The 20,553-nt window shown below is 40.7% G+C and overlaps 1 protein-coding gene across 1 annotated transcript in view; it reads left to right on the top strand.

The window, feature by feature from the left end:
- Positions 1 to 20,553, top strand: part of CDH13 (cadherin 13) — a 475,876-nt gene that overhangs the window by 105,767 nt on the left and 349,556 nt on the right. The window contains exon 2 of the mRNA XM_075838471.1: positions 331 to 442. Coding sequence (XP_075694586.1) covers positions 331 to 442 — 112 coding nt within the window. The remainder of the gene's footprint in view (positions 1 to 330; positions 443 to 20,553) is intronic.

Below are 20,553 nucleotides of genomic sequence, written 5' to 3'. Positions count from 1 at the left end.
TTCCTGACAATCGCCAGCCGCTTAGCCGAATAGAACATTAGCCTCCATCCCAAAAATAGCACTGAGAAAAATGCAATTCTCGCTTCTAAAGCAGAAGGAGAAATCCCATCCCCATAGATCTTAAGCATAGCAATTCTTTGATATCTTCTTATATTAAAACAAATGCCCGACGACTGATATCTGAAACCTGTGGTGTCACTTTATTGTAGCATTTGATGAAACGGAGAGGGATTTTTGGCAGATTCCTGGAAAGCTGAAAATTTTACTGTGTACAATTTCCATCAGATTCCTGAAGAGATGGACGCTATAACTTTTGCCTCTTTCCTGCAGGTCCTGGTTTTTGCCATTGCTAGAGACTTTGACTGCATCCCAGGATTTCAAGAGAAGATTTACTATATTGAGCAGCAAGGAGAATTTTTGAAGGACCAGCTTCTTCTGAATGGTAAGAACGTGCCTCTTTCGTGGCACTATATAGATGTAGTACTTTAAAGGGGAATTCCATCTTTAGTCATTATGTATAGTACAGCTCCTTTACCAACAATAATGCTTCCACAGAAGGGGTACATCAGATATTTGAGGTTATGGAGGTCTCCTACCAGTGTCAATGATCTTTCTATTGAAGGCTGTAGACTCATGTACCTTTAGGAATCTTATCAGAGGATAAAGAATTGTGGAGTTCCCCTTTAATACTGTTATGATTGTTACTGTAAATCATGAGGCAACAGCTCTATACCTGCACAGATCGTATGTGTAGAATATTTAGTTCATTAAAGGGAATGTCCATAGATATTAGATTACTAGATAATGACAATCTGACGTCTCATATTTATGGGAACATCTTAACTGCATGATAAAAATGATGTGGTATAAATATAATTGCCGTGGAATGAAAGTAGCAATAATAATGTGGTTTGACTGGTCCCCTTAAAATAAGATGATCATAGAGTGATCATATTAAGCGATCAGTTGCAATCTATGGGAAAACCTGTCGGCAAATGTTTAATTCTCCTACAGCGCCACCAGAGGGGAAAATAAACATTACACAGTGCCCATTGACATCAATGGGCCAATCGTGCAATGGATGGACCTCAAACAAAACAATTGACCCTTCTCTCCCCCGAATCTTAGTCGGTACACCTCCATACACATTAGACGGTCTGCGGGCCCGCTGAGATCGCCCGGTTTGGGTGACATGCATCTGATTTGTTTGGTCACCTTATGTGTATCATGCTTCTAGTGGTTGGCCCAGGGGCTTATGACCTTTAGCGCCTGTGGGCTTAGACCACTCTCTACCCGGGTGGAAGGTAGTAAGTAGTTTACTTTGAAAACAGTAGCAATATTGAATATTTTTAGCTTATCAGAAGGATGTATTTCCCATCTAGTGATTCCAGACCTACTGTATTCTTCACCGTGACGCTGTCTCCACAGTACATGACACTTAAATGGTCTTTAGTCTTCTAGTAATTGGCCACCGAAGACCTAACGATCGTCTTCTGTGTGTTTGTTTGCAAAGTAACAATGTTACAAGTCGTGATTGACAACCCAAGTGCTGTAAAATACCCGGTTGTTTAGTGCCCAGCTATGGCATACATCTGTGGTCTTTCCAGTTGTTGTGCAACTACAACTCCCAGCATACCGCATACTGGGAGTTGTATTTCCACAGCAATCTGGAGGCCTCAGATTGAGGACCACCCGCGTAAATGAATACAAGTACAATAGTTTTACAGGAGGATTGTCAGTGAATGAATGGAAAAATCCTATGCTATGGATTTTAATCTATTACGGAGGCCCAGAATGCAGTTCGGGTAAAATATTTCTTATTAAATAAAATGTATGTAGATTTCTGAGAAATGTCTCTTTGAGGATCTGTGTCATGCACTGAAAGTAAATTACATTACCCAGAAGTCATCTTCCATAGATAAAACAGCTTGATTTACATACGTAAGGGTGGAAATTCACTGTAACTTAATAACTCCAGATATAAGCTATATATGATGAAGTTAAGTCACTCCACAAATTCTTAGTTTATGTTATACTGAATTTCAATTTCATTGTCTTGTACTCCAGTCACAGCCAGAGCTGCATTCAAAATTCTAATTCCTAGTAGATCCCAGGATGCAATAGTTCACATTCTGATTCTTTTCCAGAATCTGTATTTTTAATGGAATTTGTAAGAAATCCATATGTATAATAAATGAAAGGCACACAGAGGTACAGTATAGACCAATATCAGGCTGTGAATGCCATATTACAGTCCATACAACACGATTCCAGCGCCTCGTGCATGAGCCCTAAAACAAACAATAGGGAGATGCCATTCTGAGTAGTCAGGTGGGAATTCCGTCATCTTATCAAACAAAAGGAAATAAGGACGTACGCGGATAAGGGGGAAAATACTTCATTAGTATTGAAGATCAATCATAGATAACGCTACAAGAGAAGAACATCCAGAAACCTGTCCCCAGGTGTTATATATATATATATATATATATATATATATATACATATATATATATATATATATATATATATATATATATATAAAAAAATGATATAAAAAATTAAAAAGTTAAATATTAATAATATTAATAAGAACAACAATAATAATAACCAACAATTTGACGCTGGCCATTTGCTTGAGTAAAATTTAAATATTTGTATTTGTTTTTTATTTTTGCACAAGTGTAATTCAGTAGCCTAACAAATGTAGCGTTGCTGTGCAAATACAATTTTATGTTTTTAATAAGCGTCTATATCGCCTCTGTCCTCCGACATAATAAACTCTTCAGCCTAAAAAAAAACAACAAAAACATCCCCATGGGTCTGAAGGGCTTTACAGTTTTATATCTATGTGAAAAAGAAATGTAAAATGCTCAGACAGTGGTTTACATTGTATTGTCAGCAGAGGATACAGACATAATATATGCTCAAATAAAAATCCAATCAGCAGGCTTCGTGATATTAACCCAGCTTTACAATTTAATACAAAAATGACCGCCACTTACCCCAGAGGAACTAGAGTAAAATCAATGAAAATTGGGCACATATAAAATGATATAAATCCAAATTTTTACTATTTGGATGAGGGTATAAAGGAAAAATCGTCTCACTTTTTGAATTGTCCTAAGGGGCTAAACAACGAATGAAATCGGGAGCAAATGAATAGTGGAACCCCCAGCTGAAGGAAGAAGGTATTAAACCCACACAACACCCTTAAAGGGACTGTCTCGGCATGACAACCCCTTTTTACATTGAAGCCATCCTGTTGGTCATCGCAGCTTTGGCTCCAAAAATTGCAGGGTTGATGTAGCATTACATAGCGGCTATGCAAATGAATGGCCAACTATATAAAACAAGGACAGGTTAGAGCTACCAAAGTAAGAGCAGCTCTTAGTTGGCAGCTCCTCTCTCTGGCTCATATTGGGGATCCTGACTATGAGACCACCCTCTATGACATACATATGCTGTAATAGGCATATGAAATGGGTTAGTCTTTGTAAAAATATTCACATAAACCTCAGCGCGTAGCACTGTAATGGTGGAATGTCAATAGGGGTATGTTCCCGCACCGCGCTGTAATTTTAAGCTGTTGGGGCACTGAGGCTGTACCTATGAGATCAGGAGAAGGCATGCGATTGCCAATCATAGCCACACTTCCGATCCAAGGAAAGATTTAACCTCGGATCTCCGCTAGGTTGCCCCTTCTATACTGCAGTCAACGGTGACCAAGGCGCAGAGGAGAAGACATGAAGTGGGGTGCCCCATTGTAAACACCACAGGGATTCCCTGTGACACGATCTCTGCCCATATCTTGTATGCCCATATAAACAAATTCTGTGTGTAGTCTGATCTGACTGCAGGATCAGACTACACAGGGTTTGTTTGTAGTCTGAAACCATGGAGACAACTAATGGTAGGAGATTTTTTTAATCAAGATTAATTAATTGCAAAGTTGCTTATTATTATTATTATTTTTTTTACATTGGAGCAATAAAAAAAAATTGTTTGCAAAAGAATACATACCCAGATGTCACATAAATGTCAAAGTTTAGGCTACTAAACCGCACCCCAATTGGGTTTGGGGGGACACATGGTGCAATGCCTATCTTTCTAGATGTATCTCTGTTGTATTTCAGTCACATTCAGATTTCCTAGAAATTTAATAAATGACGATCTAATGCGCACTTGCATATGTCTTGCTGATGCACGTGATTTGAAGCTGGAAATATAACATATTTCGTTTGGTAAAGAGTGGCCTCTCAACATGTCATGCTCCAGCTAGAAAACAGTGTGGGACACTAATGGTGCTATTAGTATGTCACGGGAAACATCATCTCTGGTATCCGGGCTAATAAGGCCGTTCTCAGTACAACAACACAATTTTTAGAAGGTGCCATTAGCTTGCTGAGCTTCACATTATAAATATCTGCCATCTGTGGTTAATGTACGTATTTAGCTTTGGTTTCTGCCATCGCAAGTCACAACATATTTTGGTCCTGTCATGGTGTTACATGCCCCAAACACATTGTTACTGTACATATAATTCTTGTAGAGCGTATAGTTTTTGATAAAAAGTGATCAGGTTGGTTCCTATGCGTAGGATCAAGGTGTGTGAGGTGGGGAGATCTTAGGCCACATGAGCCCCAAGGTGGTTTGGTCAATCTCCGCTTCATTTTCAGCAGGGGGTGGAAGACCTGATGATACAATGGACTGAACTTTTTTGTTCGTCTTCTTTCCATTGATGGAAAAAGGGAAGGTGGAGCAGATAATTCTTATGTGTATGCAGCCTTAAAACATTGATGGTGGTCATGGGGTAGAGGTTGCAGAGCAGATAATATCCACAAGCCTTCGAGTTGCCTAAATGCTCCACTAATCATACCCATTGGCCATTTTGTCATTAAAGAAACATGTTACTACGAAATCTCAAGCAAGGGTGTATATATAATAGTGGCAGATCATGCAGGTGCAATAGGGGCCTTGGAGAGTCCCATCCCCTTTGCTACGAGATGGAGAAAACGTGTAGGACCACCCTTTCTAGAGGAACCGCGCTGGTAGCAAGTACGTTTTGGGGAATTAGCCCAAGGGTCATGAAGGGACGAGAAGGGGAAAGAAACACCTGGCCATTGTGTCTTGGGTTAGATAATCCAGCACCTTGATGGGGTAACAATTTCGATTTTTTTTCTTCTTTGTATGTCACTGATCTCAAGTCGAAGTATTCTGCTATCAAAAACAGTCTTTATTTGGACCTTGAATCTTTTATATAGGAGGTTTATCAACGAATCTGAACAATATTCAGTCTAGTCATTGTTAAAGCTAGTACCGTACTGTAACAGGATACAAACCCTTCTATCTAGTTGTTATGTACATAGTCAATGACCAGTCAATAAGCAAAAATCATTGACTATAGATCATGGTTCTTACCACTAAGGGGTTGATCTTTTGACTGGTGGTTGGGCACAGCTCCATTCCTGCCATTTAATTTTAGAGATGAGTGTTATGTGGAGAAGTGTTTCTTAACATGGTCCTCCGTTACCCCCAGAAGGTCGGGATCTCCCACCTGTGGCAATTATGGATGTAATGACAAAAAGTACATCACTAATAAAGGGTCCCTCGAAGCATGGCCTGCTCTGGTTCTTGAGAACTGGATGTAGAGTACAGCATCTCCAGACCAATTTGCAGAGTAAGTATCTCCTTAAAGCCCTTGAACATCATGTTCAGGAGATCTACTCTCCCATAAACAACTCCCTCTTCCTTGTGCTGAGATCCGGTCCTCTTTATGGTAAAAAAAAATACATAAGGGAGAAACACGTCAATACGACAATGGATGAGCTCCATCTTTTGTTGATGTGTTTCATCGTTATGACTTTCGAAGGAACAAGGTGAGTTGGCTGCTTGAAGATCTAGCAGATTGTCCGTCTTATAGAAAGGGTGGAGGTCATCAGTCTTATGGGAGGTAATTGAAATTTGATTATATATATACACACACACATGTCCTATCCAGGAAAAAAATAATTTTTCTACTCTAGACTAGGAAACACCTGTGTGGGGTGGGTCAAATTCCATATTAAATGTTGGCATTTTGCTTGCCATTCTACTTTCAATCATAAGCAATTGTATCTTCAATGCAGCTTAAAGGGGTTGTCTAGTTTAGAAAGACAATTTTCATACACCCCATTAGTGAATTCTGTGTTAACAGAAGGGGTCCTCTGTTCAGGACCCTCATCTCTTGGCGAGAGTGGTTAAAAAGAGCGTCTCTCGCTCTGGAGGACTTGTCCTGTCCTGTATTACACAGACAACACATATATGGATATGTCTATTCATATCAATGTATGAATAGACACTGTAATGCGTAATTTCTCCTGTGGAGGCACTGCAGGGAAACTTAACACTCAATGCAGTAAGAAACGGATCACTGGGGGTCCCAGCAGGGGGACAATTTGTGATCTTATTGTCAAGAAGCCCTTCTAAAGGCCCTTTTACACTGGCCAATTTTCGGGAAAACGAGTGTTCAAAGAACGCTCGTTCCTGATAATTGCCCTGTGTAAACAGGGCAGTGATCAGCAGATGAAGTAGCAAACGCTTAAAAAAACCGAAATATTATCATTGTCGGCAGCACATCTTGGTGTGTAAACAGGGAGATTCGCTGCCGACATGATAATAATGTAGGGGGACGAGCGATCGGAGTAACGAGCGGTCGTCTCCATCCATAGCTTCTTGTGAAAGGAGCAAACGAGCACCGATCAACGAGCTGTCTCGTTGATCGGCGCTCGTTTACATGGCCCAGGAGGGCCATGTAAGATGACTTTAACACACAGGGATTGTCCAATGCGGACACCCCCTTTAAATTCTACTTCCTGCTCATAACAGTGAACTTCCTCAGGCTTTCACATAACGGATCTTAAAAAATATAAGTCATGTATGTATCTTATCCAGCCAATCATATATTAGATTCCCTCTATCAATGGACTTGTATGATGTATATCAACTATTTGTGTACATTTGAAAGTCATAGCCTAGGTGGAGCCCCAGTCATGTCTCTCCATTCCCGACAGTCCTCCATCTAACTACAGTACACTGCGATGCTAGTACCTGCGTGCCACATGCGGAGGAGACCTTCCAAAACATTAATCTTGTTTATTCGTAACATGATTTTGTGGCTTTTCGGGGGATTTTTAATTGACTATAAATCAAACGGCACACGTGAAAAATGAAGGCAATTAACAGAAAAGCATTTTGCCATACATCCTGCATACCGGAGTGGAAAGTGCCCGAGCAGTGATTTAAATGTCAGAATGAAGGGTGCTTTGACCCTCACTGAAAGGCTTTAATTCAGAGTCTAATTAATGACTGACCCTTTGTTCTGCTCCTTGATGGATTATAGGTTAGATCAGAATACAGAATATCTCCAATGCTCCCGTATTTTGTATGCAGCATTGTCGCGTTTAGCACTATTGTAATTTAATGTAAATTGTTGTACCTGCACTTTCACCCATCTTCACCACTTCACATTGATTGTATGTAGACCACATAGGGTTAAACGGATGATCTATCGGTCGTCTGCCGTATCCCCAAGATGAGCACTAATTTATTTAAAGGCCAGCAACATTAATATAAATTGCATAGCTATGTCTGAAACCTAGGATATTAATATTATCTTTCAATATCTCTAATGGGAAAATAAGAGGCTCAAGGTTTCCTAAAGATAACCATTTTAATGGATTAGAAGTAAAACAATTAGTCTAAAGGGTGAATAAGACCTTTGTTATAAATTGAATCTTAAAGGGTTTGTAAAGGATTAGAAAAAGGAGGCTATTTTATTTCAGAAACAGCGCCACACCTGTGAAGTGAAAACATAACATTTTTATATATTCTAATCCATGGTAACAGACTACAAATGAACCCTGTGTAGTCAGATCCTGCAGTCATTCTCTCTTCTATTTCCCTTCCATCTGGTAAATTAGCAAGACGTAGCGGACAGAGTTTAGGGAATGTGACTGCAAGATCAGACTACATAAAGGATTTGGTTGTAGTCTGTAACCACGGAGACACATTGGTCTGCATAGGAGCTGTATATACTAAATGGTAAAATATATATATATTTTTTTCATTTAAAACTATTTGCTCTTTAGCTGATGGCATAACCCGACAGACGCAGGTCCGGCACCGCTGTTCTACTGTAATAAGACTACAATTAAAACAGGTAGATTTCCCTTAGTAAAGACCCATAATAACCCCTCGCAGGTGTCATATATAGATATAAAATTTATTTTGAAATAATCAAGTATTGTTTGTGGAAGTCTGTCGCCTTTTCTAAACAGTTGTTCCTCTCCGGTTACCTCTGTCTAAATTGGATGCAATACAGAAGTCAATTTAAGGCTTCCCTAATTTTTGGATAGGCGCCAGGCACATTATAGTTAAATATGCTACTGACTCCAATGTGTCACATTGTGGTTGGCTGAAGTAGGCCAGCTGTTTTTTTAATTGGCTAAATCAACGGGCAACTGTTCAGTAAAAAGCTAATAAGTCATTCTTCCTTGAGCTGGGAGCTTTGTATTACCTACAAGATGTGCCGAAAATCTTCAAAAAGATTTAAAGGGGACAAGTCATTAAGAGGGAAAGAAAGTGACAGCCCTTATAATGAAGCCCTCTACTAACTGGAAATGAGTCCATTATTGCCCTTGGTTGATAGGAATGTTATACATTACTTATAAAAAAATATTTTTACTAACTTTGGTTTAGTCACTAGTATTTTAGATTTTCTTTAGTACAGAGCATTTATTCTTCTTTCCGAAAAATTTAAAGGGCCAGTGGCTGTGTCCTCTACTCAATATATAACTGTATAAGGGTCGTATTGACTTGAATAGAAGCCATATACAACTTTATAAAATTTGAGCCCCCGATGGAAGCCCACCAGTGGAAGTGGTAGCCGTCATTTTTGGATAGGAAAGGAAAAACTTCAATTGCCATTGGAAATTTTGCAATTATTCACTTTAAATTGACAGTGACTAAGCCTGTAAATACTTCACTTGACTTAAAGGGTAACTAAACATTTGACAGACTTCTGACCTGTCAGAATTTTTGATTGGTGAGGTGTCCGTGCACTGAGACCCCCACCAATCGCTAAAACAAAGCGGCAGAAGTGCTCGTGTGAGCGTTCAACCGCTTCGTTTCTGTTCGACTTTCTCTGGAAAGCCAATGTATCGGAGTACGGCTCATAGACTTTCTATTGAGTCCGTACTCCGATACATTGATTTCCGGAAGAACTAGAACAGACACGAAGCAGCTGAGCGCTCATACGAGCGCTTCTGCCGCTTTGTTTTAGTGATTGGTGGGGATTTCAGTGCTCGGACCCCCACCAATCAAATCTTCTGACGTCACTATGACATGTGAGAAGTTTGTCAAAGGTTTAGTTACCCTTTAAGTTGTATCATTTTTTTAATTAACATCCAAAACTTAATTTAGGATTTCCTGATACCAGAGCACAGTGCATTGTGGGAGCTAAGGTGGCAATTGCTCAGAGTTAAAAAAAAATAAATAAAAAAAAATACACTTCTGTCAAAACTGATTCACTATGTTATGCTTAATGTGGGGACTTGAGGGGAGGATGCATGACACATGGATTCTCTCTTTGGTTTGCTTTGAATCCCTGTGTAATACTCCGCTCCCTCAAGCCCCTGTACTAAGTTTAGCACAGTGGATCCGTTTTGCCTGGTGTCTTCCTTTTTAAATTGTTAGGTCACATGTCTGACAGCAGAGTGAAGATACATTGCTGTCTGTTTCCCAGGGCGACCAGCAGAATGTAAAATTTCTCTTCGGGGGTGACTAAAGTTTGCGTGCCAGATTTAGGCATCCATGCTAATGTTTTTGGGAATAAATTATGCTGTACCATCATTGACAAGTTACATTCGGCTAAGAGCATATTTCGTTGTATTTTTTCTTTAAAGCACAGAATTACAGGATATAAAACGAGCTTTTATAGTTCCTATTCTTTTGGAAAACAAGTCCAACGTCTTCAAACTGAAGAACTAATTTGCGTTTGGTCATAGGATTTGGCCATATGAAAAATACTCAAGAATTGCTAGAATAGAAATCTTATATGAAGATCTCTCGGGAATGATTGACCCATAAGCTAGTGGTGAAGATCAAGGGCGCTTATGTATGTAAAGTATTTTCTTGCAGTCATCTTATGTTCCCTGTAGCATTTAGTGCAAACGCCTCTTTTATTGTTACGTTAGAATTTTATTTTCCAATCCAAGTCTTTCTTCTAGAAGAGTTCCTCAAGGAAGTACAAAGATGGATGCGATGATCTAGGGGCATACGATAAACAAAGAGACAAAAAGAGACATCCTTCTTACAGAACTTCTGACTATTTTTGGCAAATTTTACTATATTTGATTGTATTTGGAAATTATTTTAGTATTTCGGTCCTTTACTCAAGATGATTCAAAGACACCCACAAATGAGAATGATGTAGGGATGAATTAAAAGATGACGGCCTATTGTCTTTATAAAGATAGTATTTGCTGCCTTGAGACTTCCCATTGAAGGAACAGGTGCTTTTGGAGAGCACAGTTTCCAACATTTTTCCATCCACCACTATAGTTATCATTGGTAATACATACTCTAGTATGACATTAGAGTTTTATGAACTACAAAAACTATAAACCACAATTAAGGACCTGGCCTTGCTCCTACAATCCCATCATGAACAGGTCACTGCCTCCCACAGGATCAGCACACTCCTCTCCTGCTGTCGTGATCAGTCCCATGAACTAAAGGCGTTTATACACATTAGACGAACATTGGCCGAACATCTACTGGGTGTCCCGTCTCTACCTCGAAGGCAGATGAAGGGAGAAAGAAGGATTGGGCATGTTTGATATTAACATGCCCGATACTTTGTTCTCATGGTAGATAGGAGAGGTCTCTTGCAGCGGCTTATTCCCTTCTCCCATGGAGAACACATGCATGCTTGACCGAGCTGAGTATGCATTTGCATTGGGTCAGAAGGACTAGCTGTCAGCTGACAGCTATCTAAGATGTATAGCCACCTTAAGTTATAGGATGTTCTGTCCCAGCCAACTTAATAAGAGACCATACAAGAGAGGAGATAAAGGATGTCAGGATAGGATACTTTGAATTAAGGCCCTTTTACACGGGCCAATGATCGGGCGAATGAGCTTTCATATGAACTCTCGTTCCAGATCATTGCCCTGTGCAATCACGGCGACGATTAGCCGATGTACGAGCAAACACTCGTTCATTGCCTGATCTGTTCTATTATGCAGCAGTAAATATTGTCGTTGTCGGCAGCACTTTTACCGGTGTAAACCGGGGGATGTGTTGCCGACATGATGGAAATGTATGGGGACGAACGATCGTAATAACAATCGCTCGTCCCCATACATAAAGCATTGCTCCTTGTGAAAGGAGAAAACGAGCGACTATCAACGAGCTGCCTCGGCGCTCGTTTTCACAGCCCATATCGGGCCATGTAATGGGACCTTTAGACACTGTCCGACTAAAGTTTCTTGCGCCCACCAGAGAATATTGTTTTGAGGGTCCTGACATATCATCAATAAGGTCTTCTAGGTTATTTTATGAATCATCCCATAAGAAATAGACCCTAGTGACAAGTAATTGGTTCCATAGTTGGCTCCAAATGCAGTTGTTGTCTGCTGGTCCTTTGGGGCCTATTATTGTATCCGAGCCGGAGCCCACCTGAGAATGCTCTGGTACTCTGGTGGGCCAATATGACCCTGTAATTAAGGCACAAGGAGATCGTGGTGCGTGGTTCAACCACTTGGGATCCCCCTGGATGAGCCAGAACGGAGAGACAGGATCATGTATTAGATGGTATCCAATTGTTTGGCACCATGTGTTACCACAATTCCGGGGCAACGGCCGTTCCAGGAGCAAGTTGATTGCTGGGTGACTGTTTTTAGAGAAGGGCTTGTCTTATCCAGTGATGATTCATCTTGTGCCAGTATAATACCCCGGGCACCTGTAAATCAGTGAATGTTTTTGTATTTCCCAAGTCTCCTCTGTATAATTAGATATTGTATAAATCCCATGTATCCGTGCATACATTTCACACGAATATCTTATCTCCTAAAGCTGTCAATCATAAGGACAATTACCATTATATGTGTTGGAAATCCAGTGCAGCATTTCATATGATCAGTTACAGACACTTCTGAAATAAGCAGATAGCATTTCTTATAAATGAGGCCCATCTTTCTCCACATTATTACTTGATAATGCCAGGGAATCATTCTAATGTCTTCTGATGATAATGGAACTACTGAGAACACCGGTTTAATGCATCTCCAAGATTACATTTTCTTCTCATAGCTGAACTCCGATGCCATGTGCAGCGACCAGATAGAGTCATGAAAGAAATAGTAAAAGTTTAAGATCAATTTGTAACTTATAGCCACAATTGTTTTTTTTGTTTTTTTTTTACTTTAAGACCCCATATCTCTGTAACAAATCTAGACTACGATGTAGATTTTTTTTTTTTGCACTGTAAGTGAATGGGGTTTATTAAATCCCTATTCGCTTACATTGTACTGTATTTCAGTGCCTATTCTGCAATTGAAATTCCCTAAAAAGTAGTCAATGTGTAAATTCACCCTTAGGGATTGTCATCAACACAATTCTTTTACAGATTGAAGACAACCCAATGATCAACTGTTACCACCAGAGGATGATGTGGCTAGTCTTAGGGTCCTATTACACGGCCCCACGTGGGCCGTATAAACGAGCGTCGATCAACGACACAGCTCGTTGATCGGCACTCTTTTGCTCCTTTAAGAAGGAGTAATGATTGTTTATGTATAGGGAGGAGCAATCGTTATCCCGATCGCTCGTCCACATACGTTTTCATCACGTCGGCAGCACATCTCCCTGTTTACACAAGGGGATGTCCCGCCAACAACGATTGTTTTTAATTTTGCAAAAAAGAGCAGATCAGCCGATGAACGAGCTGATTACGATGCAATTAGAAGGGTATCCTCAAAATAATATCTTCTGGTGGGCCCAAGAATCTTTAGTCCGACAGTGTCTAAAGGTCCTATTAAAGGTCCTATTAAACGGTTCGATATGTGCCGTGAAAACTAGCGCTGAGGCAGCTCGTTGATCGGCGCTCATTTGCTCCTTTCACAATGAGCAATGATTGGTTATGTATGGGGATGAGCGCTAGTTACTACGATCACTCGTCCCCATACATTTCTATCATGTCGGCAGAGCTTCTCCCTGTTTACACCGGGAGATGTGCTGCCCACAGCGATATTTACTGCTGCATAAACAAGCCGATTAGCTGATGAATTGTAATAAAGTGATGGGCTGGGGCCCCCACTTTATAAGCCAGAGATCTGCCAGCAAATGTACAGGTACATTGGTCACGCTGTCCTTCTCCCCTCCAAGGGTAGTTAAGTATTGAATGAAATTTAAAAAACGTGGCTGCCTGAGGATGTTTTTTTTTTTTATATATATATCTAACGCAAGCATTTTACGGAGGATCCTCCATAAAATATTAATTCTGGAGCATCTTTTCCTTGAACTCTATGTTGTACCGTTCCTCTGTTATTCCTCCTAGAATTAAATTAATTGACAATTAGGTGTTACCTGATTGGGGGGGGGGGGTGTCTCTACTGAGTCTTACAAAAAAGGGGACATAGATATACTCAAAAAACCCCACAAAAGGCCATAATTACTAAATGGGCTTCCCAGCAGAAACTACAAAGTCTGACACTGTCCAATCAGTGCTGACAGTCTCAAACTGCATGGACACACCCCTTTGACCATGGCAACTCCCAGATGTCAATTTATTTGTACATTTCCAGGAGGAATAACAGAGGATTTTTAACAAAAATGCCCCAAAATTCAGATTTTACAGAGAATACAATTCTTTTTTTTACAAAATACATTTCAGGAGAGGTAACAGATCGTCTTTACTGCACCTTACAAGAAAGCTGACAGGTTTCTATTAAGGAATGGGATGAATAAGCATGTAGGGGCATGATTTGTCTGAAGATATACCAGGATGGGGGCGCTTTTTAGATGGCCATGGCCTTAGCCATTATGTGACTCCTTTATGATAGTAGAAGACTAACAATTGTTGGGACCCACCGTACATGGGATAGGAGTTTGATCCTGGAGGCTCCCCAATTTTGGTTGCTACTATCGGGGCCCTTCTGTATGTACAGAACCTCTCTGCAGCCAATGTGTGGTCTTAATGTAGAAACAGTAGAAAGTTCCCAGAATATTGCAAAGTTTCTGTTTTCCGTGTCGGCTATAATAGATATTATGGTCTAATTCGTCTAGTAAACCGGTTTAGTACAGGACAACATCTGAATACTTATAACTCCATCATAATCCCTACAATTGTGCCTGCCATAAATCTGAGCAATTTCTAAATACCGTATGAGATCCGTTTTATTTCCTTATATAAAATAAAGTCTCGAATGTTCTCTGTAATGTGTTGGGTTTATCAGACGGGACGTTGTCAAGTGGCGGTATGAGCCGTGGATGGGGTTACAAGAGATCCTTAATCAAAGATTACCAGATCCGGATCCTGTTCCATTCATCTCCATCTACATCACTTTGTACCCGACAGATGGAAATGCCATCAATCTAAATGTATGAGTGCACGGTAGAAACATCTAAGACATGCACATTCTTCCTGAATACTCATGTAACATAGAGGACTGTTATCTTCTAGCAGCGGAAATGTCATTACTAGGCTCTGAAGTGTTTGCATATTTGTATCCTCGCAGCGTATGGATCATTTATTGTCTTCGTTTTTAACACTTTATCCTTCTCTCAGAAACGTAACACCGGCAACCAGACGCTTGAATACAAACTAGTGAAATTGATCATTTATAAGGGGGGCATTTGGGGCCTCCACCACCTTGGGGACCTAGAGGGCCTTTACCTATCTATCTACCTACCATTTAAGTGCTTAGTGTACGCAACCTTCCCTGGAGAGTGCCACGGACATACGTGACTACCTCTCCTTTTTGTGGCTGCTATAAGGGGTCAGGTGGTCTTGGTTACAGATGGGGTCCCCACCAAATATTTTGTCCCCGGGCCTCCACCAATCTTGATTCAGCCCTGTCTGGATGTGCTCCTTACTATAGAGGCTCCTGTATTCACTGTTTCAGTATAGTTTCTACAATGTGGCAGCTTGTGGCTGGCAGCCCCATGATATGTTTCTCCACTCTAGTTAAACGCTTTGGATCATGAACAACCACTTTCCATATACCGGATTAGGGCATATGAAGAACATAGAGGGGGTCCCCTTCTTAGGACTCACAAAGAGCTGCTCCTTATCTAGCCGATAGATAGATAGATAGATAGATAGATAGATAGATAGATAGATAGATAGATAGATAGATAGATAGATAGATAGATAGATAGATAGATAGATAGATAGATGGATAGATGGATAGATAGATAGATAGATGGATGGATGGATTAATGGATGGATAGATAGATAGATAGATGGATGGATGGATTAATGGATGGATAGATAGATAGATAGATAGATAGATAGATAGATAGATAGATAGATAGATAGATAGATAGATAGATAGATAGATAGATAGATAGATAGATAGATAGATAGATAGATAGATAGATAGATAGATGGATGGCTGGATGGATTAATGGATGGATAGATAGATAGATAGATAGGAGTCTATCTATCTATGATAGATAGATTATCTATCTATCTATCTATCTATCTATCTATCTATCTATCTATCTATCTATCTATCTATCTATCTATCTATCTATCCATCTCATCTCATCTCTCTTTCTCTCTCGTAGGTCTCCTTTAAAGAGGTTGTCTGTTTTGTATTAGCTCTCCTTAGAAGGGTCCACTGGCAATAAGCTGATCACAGGCTGTCCTACTTCTGATACCCCCAGTGATCAGCTGCAATCTGTGGGGAACATGTCAGCAAGTGTTTCATTTCCCTACAGCACCACCACAGGGTAAATGGAGCATTACACCGTTTCTATTGTAATCAATGGGCTGTAATGGACATGCTGGGTCCTCCAGAGCAAAAGACGCTCTCCCTATAGCTGGATAAATAAGTGTCTATAGACTTTCACCGATTTATTAGCTTAGAATTCCTTAATAGTGTTTTTGGAATCTGCTCTTCGAAACCAGACAACCCCTTTAAGTATACAAGATATGAGTCCAGGCCATCCTAATAATAATTATTTTGGCGTTTGGACCTGTTTTTTCATGCCTCTCTCATCCTTAGCTCTCAAGCCGACATTGTTTCGAATCATTCATGGAATTCCGACTTGTTCATTAAGAAAACATCAGAAACGTGGAAATTTCCTTTAACAGCCTATAACGTGATTTTGTTTGGGTTGAGAATATAGTAACAGCATGAAGACGTTAGCATTCACAACAAGCCTTAGGTTCATCTGCCGGAGTCTCCTCGCGTCTGATGGAATAACATTAACGGCTATGCATTTATTTGCATCGAGCCGTTCCAAATAGTGAATACTACAAAAATTATGCTAATCTACGAGGTGTTAAATGTGTCTCGAAGGTGTAAGTGCAAAGGCCATTAAATCTCATCATGCCTCCAGCTTCAGATGATCTGCGAAATACCAATCAGGTCACATCACCCGTACTGTTGGCGAGCCCGGCAGCCTTGTCCTCCTGTGTACTGCAGTCAATGGAAAACCTGACATTATTTTGCTAGTAAGTTAATGCATAGAATTATCTATTTATGAATAGAAGCTTGTGACCTGGTGTAGAATAGTAATAGAGGTCACAGAAGTCCGAATACTGACCATTGCTGAGAGATCATGATGGCTGCTAACAAATTTGTATCCCTTTTGTCAATCATTTACTCTTATTTCTATCATCAGTGATTCAGAGCCTGGAAAATATAAATTCTTGACTTGTCCTCTTCTGTCATGTTGCTAAGAATTCTATTTTGCTGTTCCTTAGTTATATCTGTTCCTGGGAAAGCTGGGTGGCAACCAATAGGACCGCCTTGCCATGTCTTGATCATTTGCTTCTGACACAGGTTTACGGTTCGTTACAAGAGAATGCTCGGATACATTGTAACGAGCTGTGCACCTTCATGAGCAGGATTGGATCCAAGCAGATTTTTATCCTCTGGATGTTAGGAGTATTCACTGGCAGAAAGCAGAGATCTTGAAAAATGTGGAGACATTAAGATACAACATATGATAAAGAATTGTAGAACTTTACATTATGCAAATATTGAGCTTTATTAACATGAGACCCCTTTAAACCCTTTTGGTACTGCTCAGAGATTTCTACTGTTATTGATATGAATGATTCTTTGCTTAGAAGTTAGAGTCAGAGTCTCTGAGCAGTGCCAAAGGGGTAAAATCTTTCTATAGAGTCCTAATGTTCTGGAAATCAGCGACTTCACCCATTTCTTCTTCTTCTTCTTCTTATTCTGTATCTATGACATACCAGAATTTCTATACGACTGGATTTGCCCTTTTAAAGGGATTGTCCATATATATATAAAAACTTTCCTAGTTACCTGTTCCTTGATGATGAGCTCACCACCAAAGTATATACCTATTAGTTTTTCATTAACACTATAGCCAGGGCCGGCCATAGGGGTGTGTGACCTGTGTAGCTGCCCTGGACACTTCAGCCATCCCTGCTTAAGAAGATCTTGGCACTCAAAGGCTTGTGACCACCCCAATTCTTAAAGGGGTTTTCCGCTTTGGACAATCCCTTCTAGTTAGAAGGATCGCTTGACAATAAGCTGATCACAAAGGGACCCCCAGCGATCACCTGTAACCTGCGAGGAAACCTGGAGTACGTGTTTAATTTCCCTGCAGCGACACCACTGGCAAAACTAAGCATTACACAGTGTCCATTCATATCAATGGGTTGTCTGCGTAACACAGGACAGGTCCTTCAGAGCGAGAGGCGCTCTTTATCTCTTGGGCAGAGTGGAGAGCGGTTATAAAGAGCCTGAACAGAGAACCCCCCCCCTATATTAACTTGTAATTCCCTAAAAGGGTGTTTAAAATTGGGTTTTCTAAACTGGACAACCCCATTAATATTGTATGGCACTATTATTTATATATAGTATAGCACTTCTATGAGGTTAGTGTGGCTGTTATTTGGACACCGCATGTTGGTAATATTTGAGCACTATATGGTGGCATCGCCTGGCACTGCTATACTTTACATTATATTTATTTTATGTTTTATAGCATTGGTATTTGGCCAACGTAAAGTGTTATGATCATTAGGCACTATATCGGATTAGTTATTTGTATATTACGTGATAGTAAATAATTTGGGGGGGGGGGGCACCAACAGAAGATAGCGAAGAGGGCACATATGGCTGGCCCTACTAATAGTAATCATTTCACCAATGCACAGTAGTCTCCCCGATTTTCCATTGCGTCCTTATAAACATCATACAAGCCTCGCCACAATAGGACGCATAGCGGAACTTCATCCTGCTTATTATAGTCTGAGGCATAGCTGTAAATAATATTAGCTGCTAGGAATGATGTGACCCAGCAGGCAGGGAACGCCACCTCTCCATCTGTGCTCCATTACGGCGAATCTCAGCCGAAGATCTTATTATGAAAATGGATGGGATCAGATTAACCAGGCAGTCACAATAATTTTCTGCTCCAGGCAGCTTACCATTCAACAAATATGGGGAACACTTCCAAGACGCTTCTCTCCTCATACATTTTGTGTCGGAGAATACGGCGGCCGCGCTATTATGTTTCGTGAGCCTCTCCCGGTAAACAGTAAACTGCAGTTTTCTTTCCCTCTGTAGTTGGATTTCATTGCAGCTGCGGGAAATGAAGGGAACAGGTGATTTGTAGCCTGAACTTTGCTGAGACGTTCCCAAAATTCTAATTGACTACGGTGGAGAATATAAAGGAGACGAGGAGATACACAAAACCTGCAAAACTTGGCTGTTCTTTATTTCAGGTTTTAGTGTAAAACGATAAAAAAAAATATTTTTTTACATTTGCATTTTTGGAAGCATTTAACCATGTTTTTAAAGCTAAACGGCAAAATCTGATCACACTTGAGTTGTGGTAAAATCGCAAGATTAATATCATCTCAATGTTATTGGATGGGAAACAAGGTCGCTCAATGTCACAAAAAGTCCATCTGTTGTAATTCTGGGGGTGATTTTTATATCGCCACATGACAGTTCCTACAGTGGTTGGCGTTCCCAGAGTTCTGAATAGAAAACCTGCTCTGATACATCCCTTATTTCTATATTGTTGCATCACCAGTAAGATGGGCCGTTGACGATCCTTTGGGACCTGTCATGGAAACCACTTTCTTGTGACCAGTTTTACCAAAAAAAGGTATTGCAACAAAAATAGGTGGTTCTTATAAAAATAAAAAAAACATGCTGGGTGCCGGACCACATATATCTGGATTGTGTTTTTGCTGGTAGTGCCCTTTGAGAAGTTAGCGCAAGTAAAATAGAATTCTCGACATGGTGATTTAACATGGTGGGTTTCTTGATTGTCAAACTTTAGATCTCAGATCCATCTTTTGAAGGCATTTTGTTATTGAAGAATGCCAAAAATACAAAAAATTTTGTAAGGGAAAGGGGCACACCTCAATGTAACGGTATGATAATGCTTCAATGGTAGATCGACACATTTGCAGTATGGATGGACGATGTGGAAAGATGATCGAGAGGTTAGGGCATGGACCTTGAGTTGAGGTTGGCGGTCATCATTGTAATTTCATTGATCGGTGAAGAGCTGGCTGTAGTCACGGTTAGCTCTGGGCTCCATGCCATTATTCTATGTGATTTATGGATTTTGGCCCCAAGTGCTGTAACACCCAAAAGCAGCGTCTGTAAAGGATCTGCCAGACAAAGCTTCTGTGTCGACGCCCGTGGTTAATCAGTCTGCATCTGCTCCTAGGTCTGATAGAGTGACTCCATCTGCTACCACTCAGGTTGGTAGGCTGAGGAGTGGGAGAACCTATCACAGCCTGGCCAGACGGTTCTAGCTCCCGCCCTCGGTATATGTATACCTTCATTTGCTTCTTGTCTTTGCCTGTGATTCTCTCTTGTTTCCTGGCTCTGCTGTTCCAGCTATTACTATTGACCTCTGCTTCATATTGACCCTGGCTTTACTGACTACGCTCCTGCTCTGCGTTTGGTACCTGGTACACTCCTGGTTTGACTCGGATCGTTCACTACTCTTGTTGCTCACGGTGTTGCCGTGGGCAACTGCCCCATTTCCCTTTGCTTCTGTGTACCCTTGTCTGTTTGTCTGTGGGGCACATACTGAGCGTAGGGACCGTCGCCCAGTTGTACGCCGTCGCCTAGGATGGGTCGTGCAAGTAGGCAGGGACTGAGTGGCGGGTAGATTAGGGCTCACCTGTCTGTCTCCCTACCCCGTCATTACAGCGTCAGACTGGGGTCCCTTAGGCCCACCAGTGGGTATGATTCTGAGTGCCCACCCATCATCTCTACAGAATATCTGAACATCCACCTTTTAAAACGCATTATTGGGTCAAAATCTGGGCCG

The sequence above is a fragment of the Rhinoderma darwinii genome, chromosome 9, assembly GCF_050947455.1.
Source record: "Rhinoderma darwinii isolate aRhiDar2 chromosome 9, aRhiDar2.hap1, whole genome shotgun sequence".
Taxonomy (NCBI): domain Eukaryota; kingdom Metazoa; phylum Chordata; class Amphibia; order Anura; family Rhinodermatidae; genus Rhinoderma; species Rhinoderma darwinii.
Note: the sequence above shows the minus strand (reverse complement) of the source record. Positions and strands in the feature narration are given on the sequence as shown.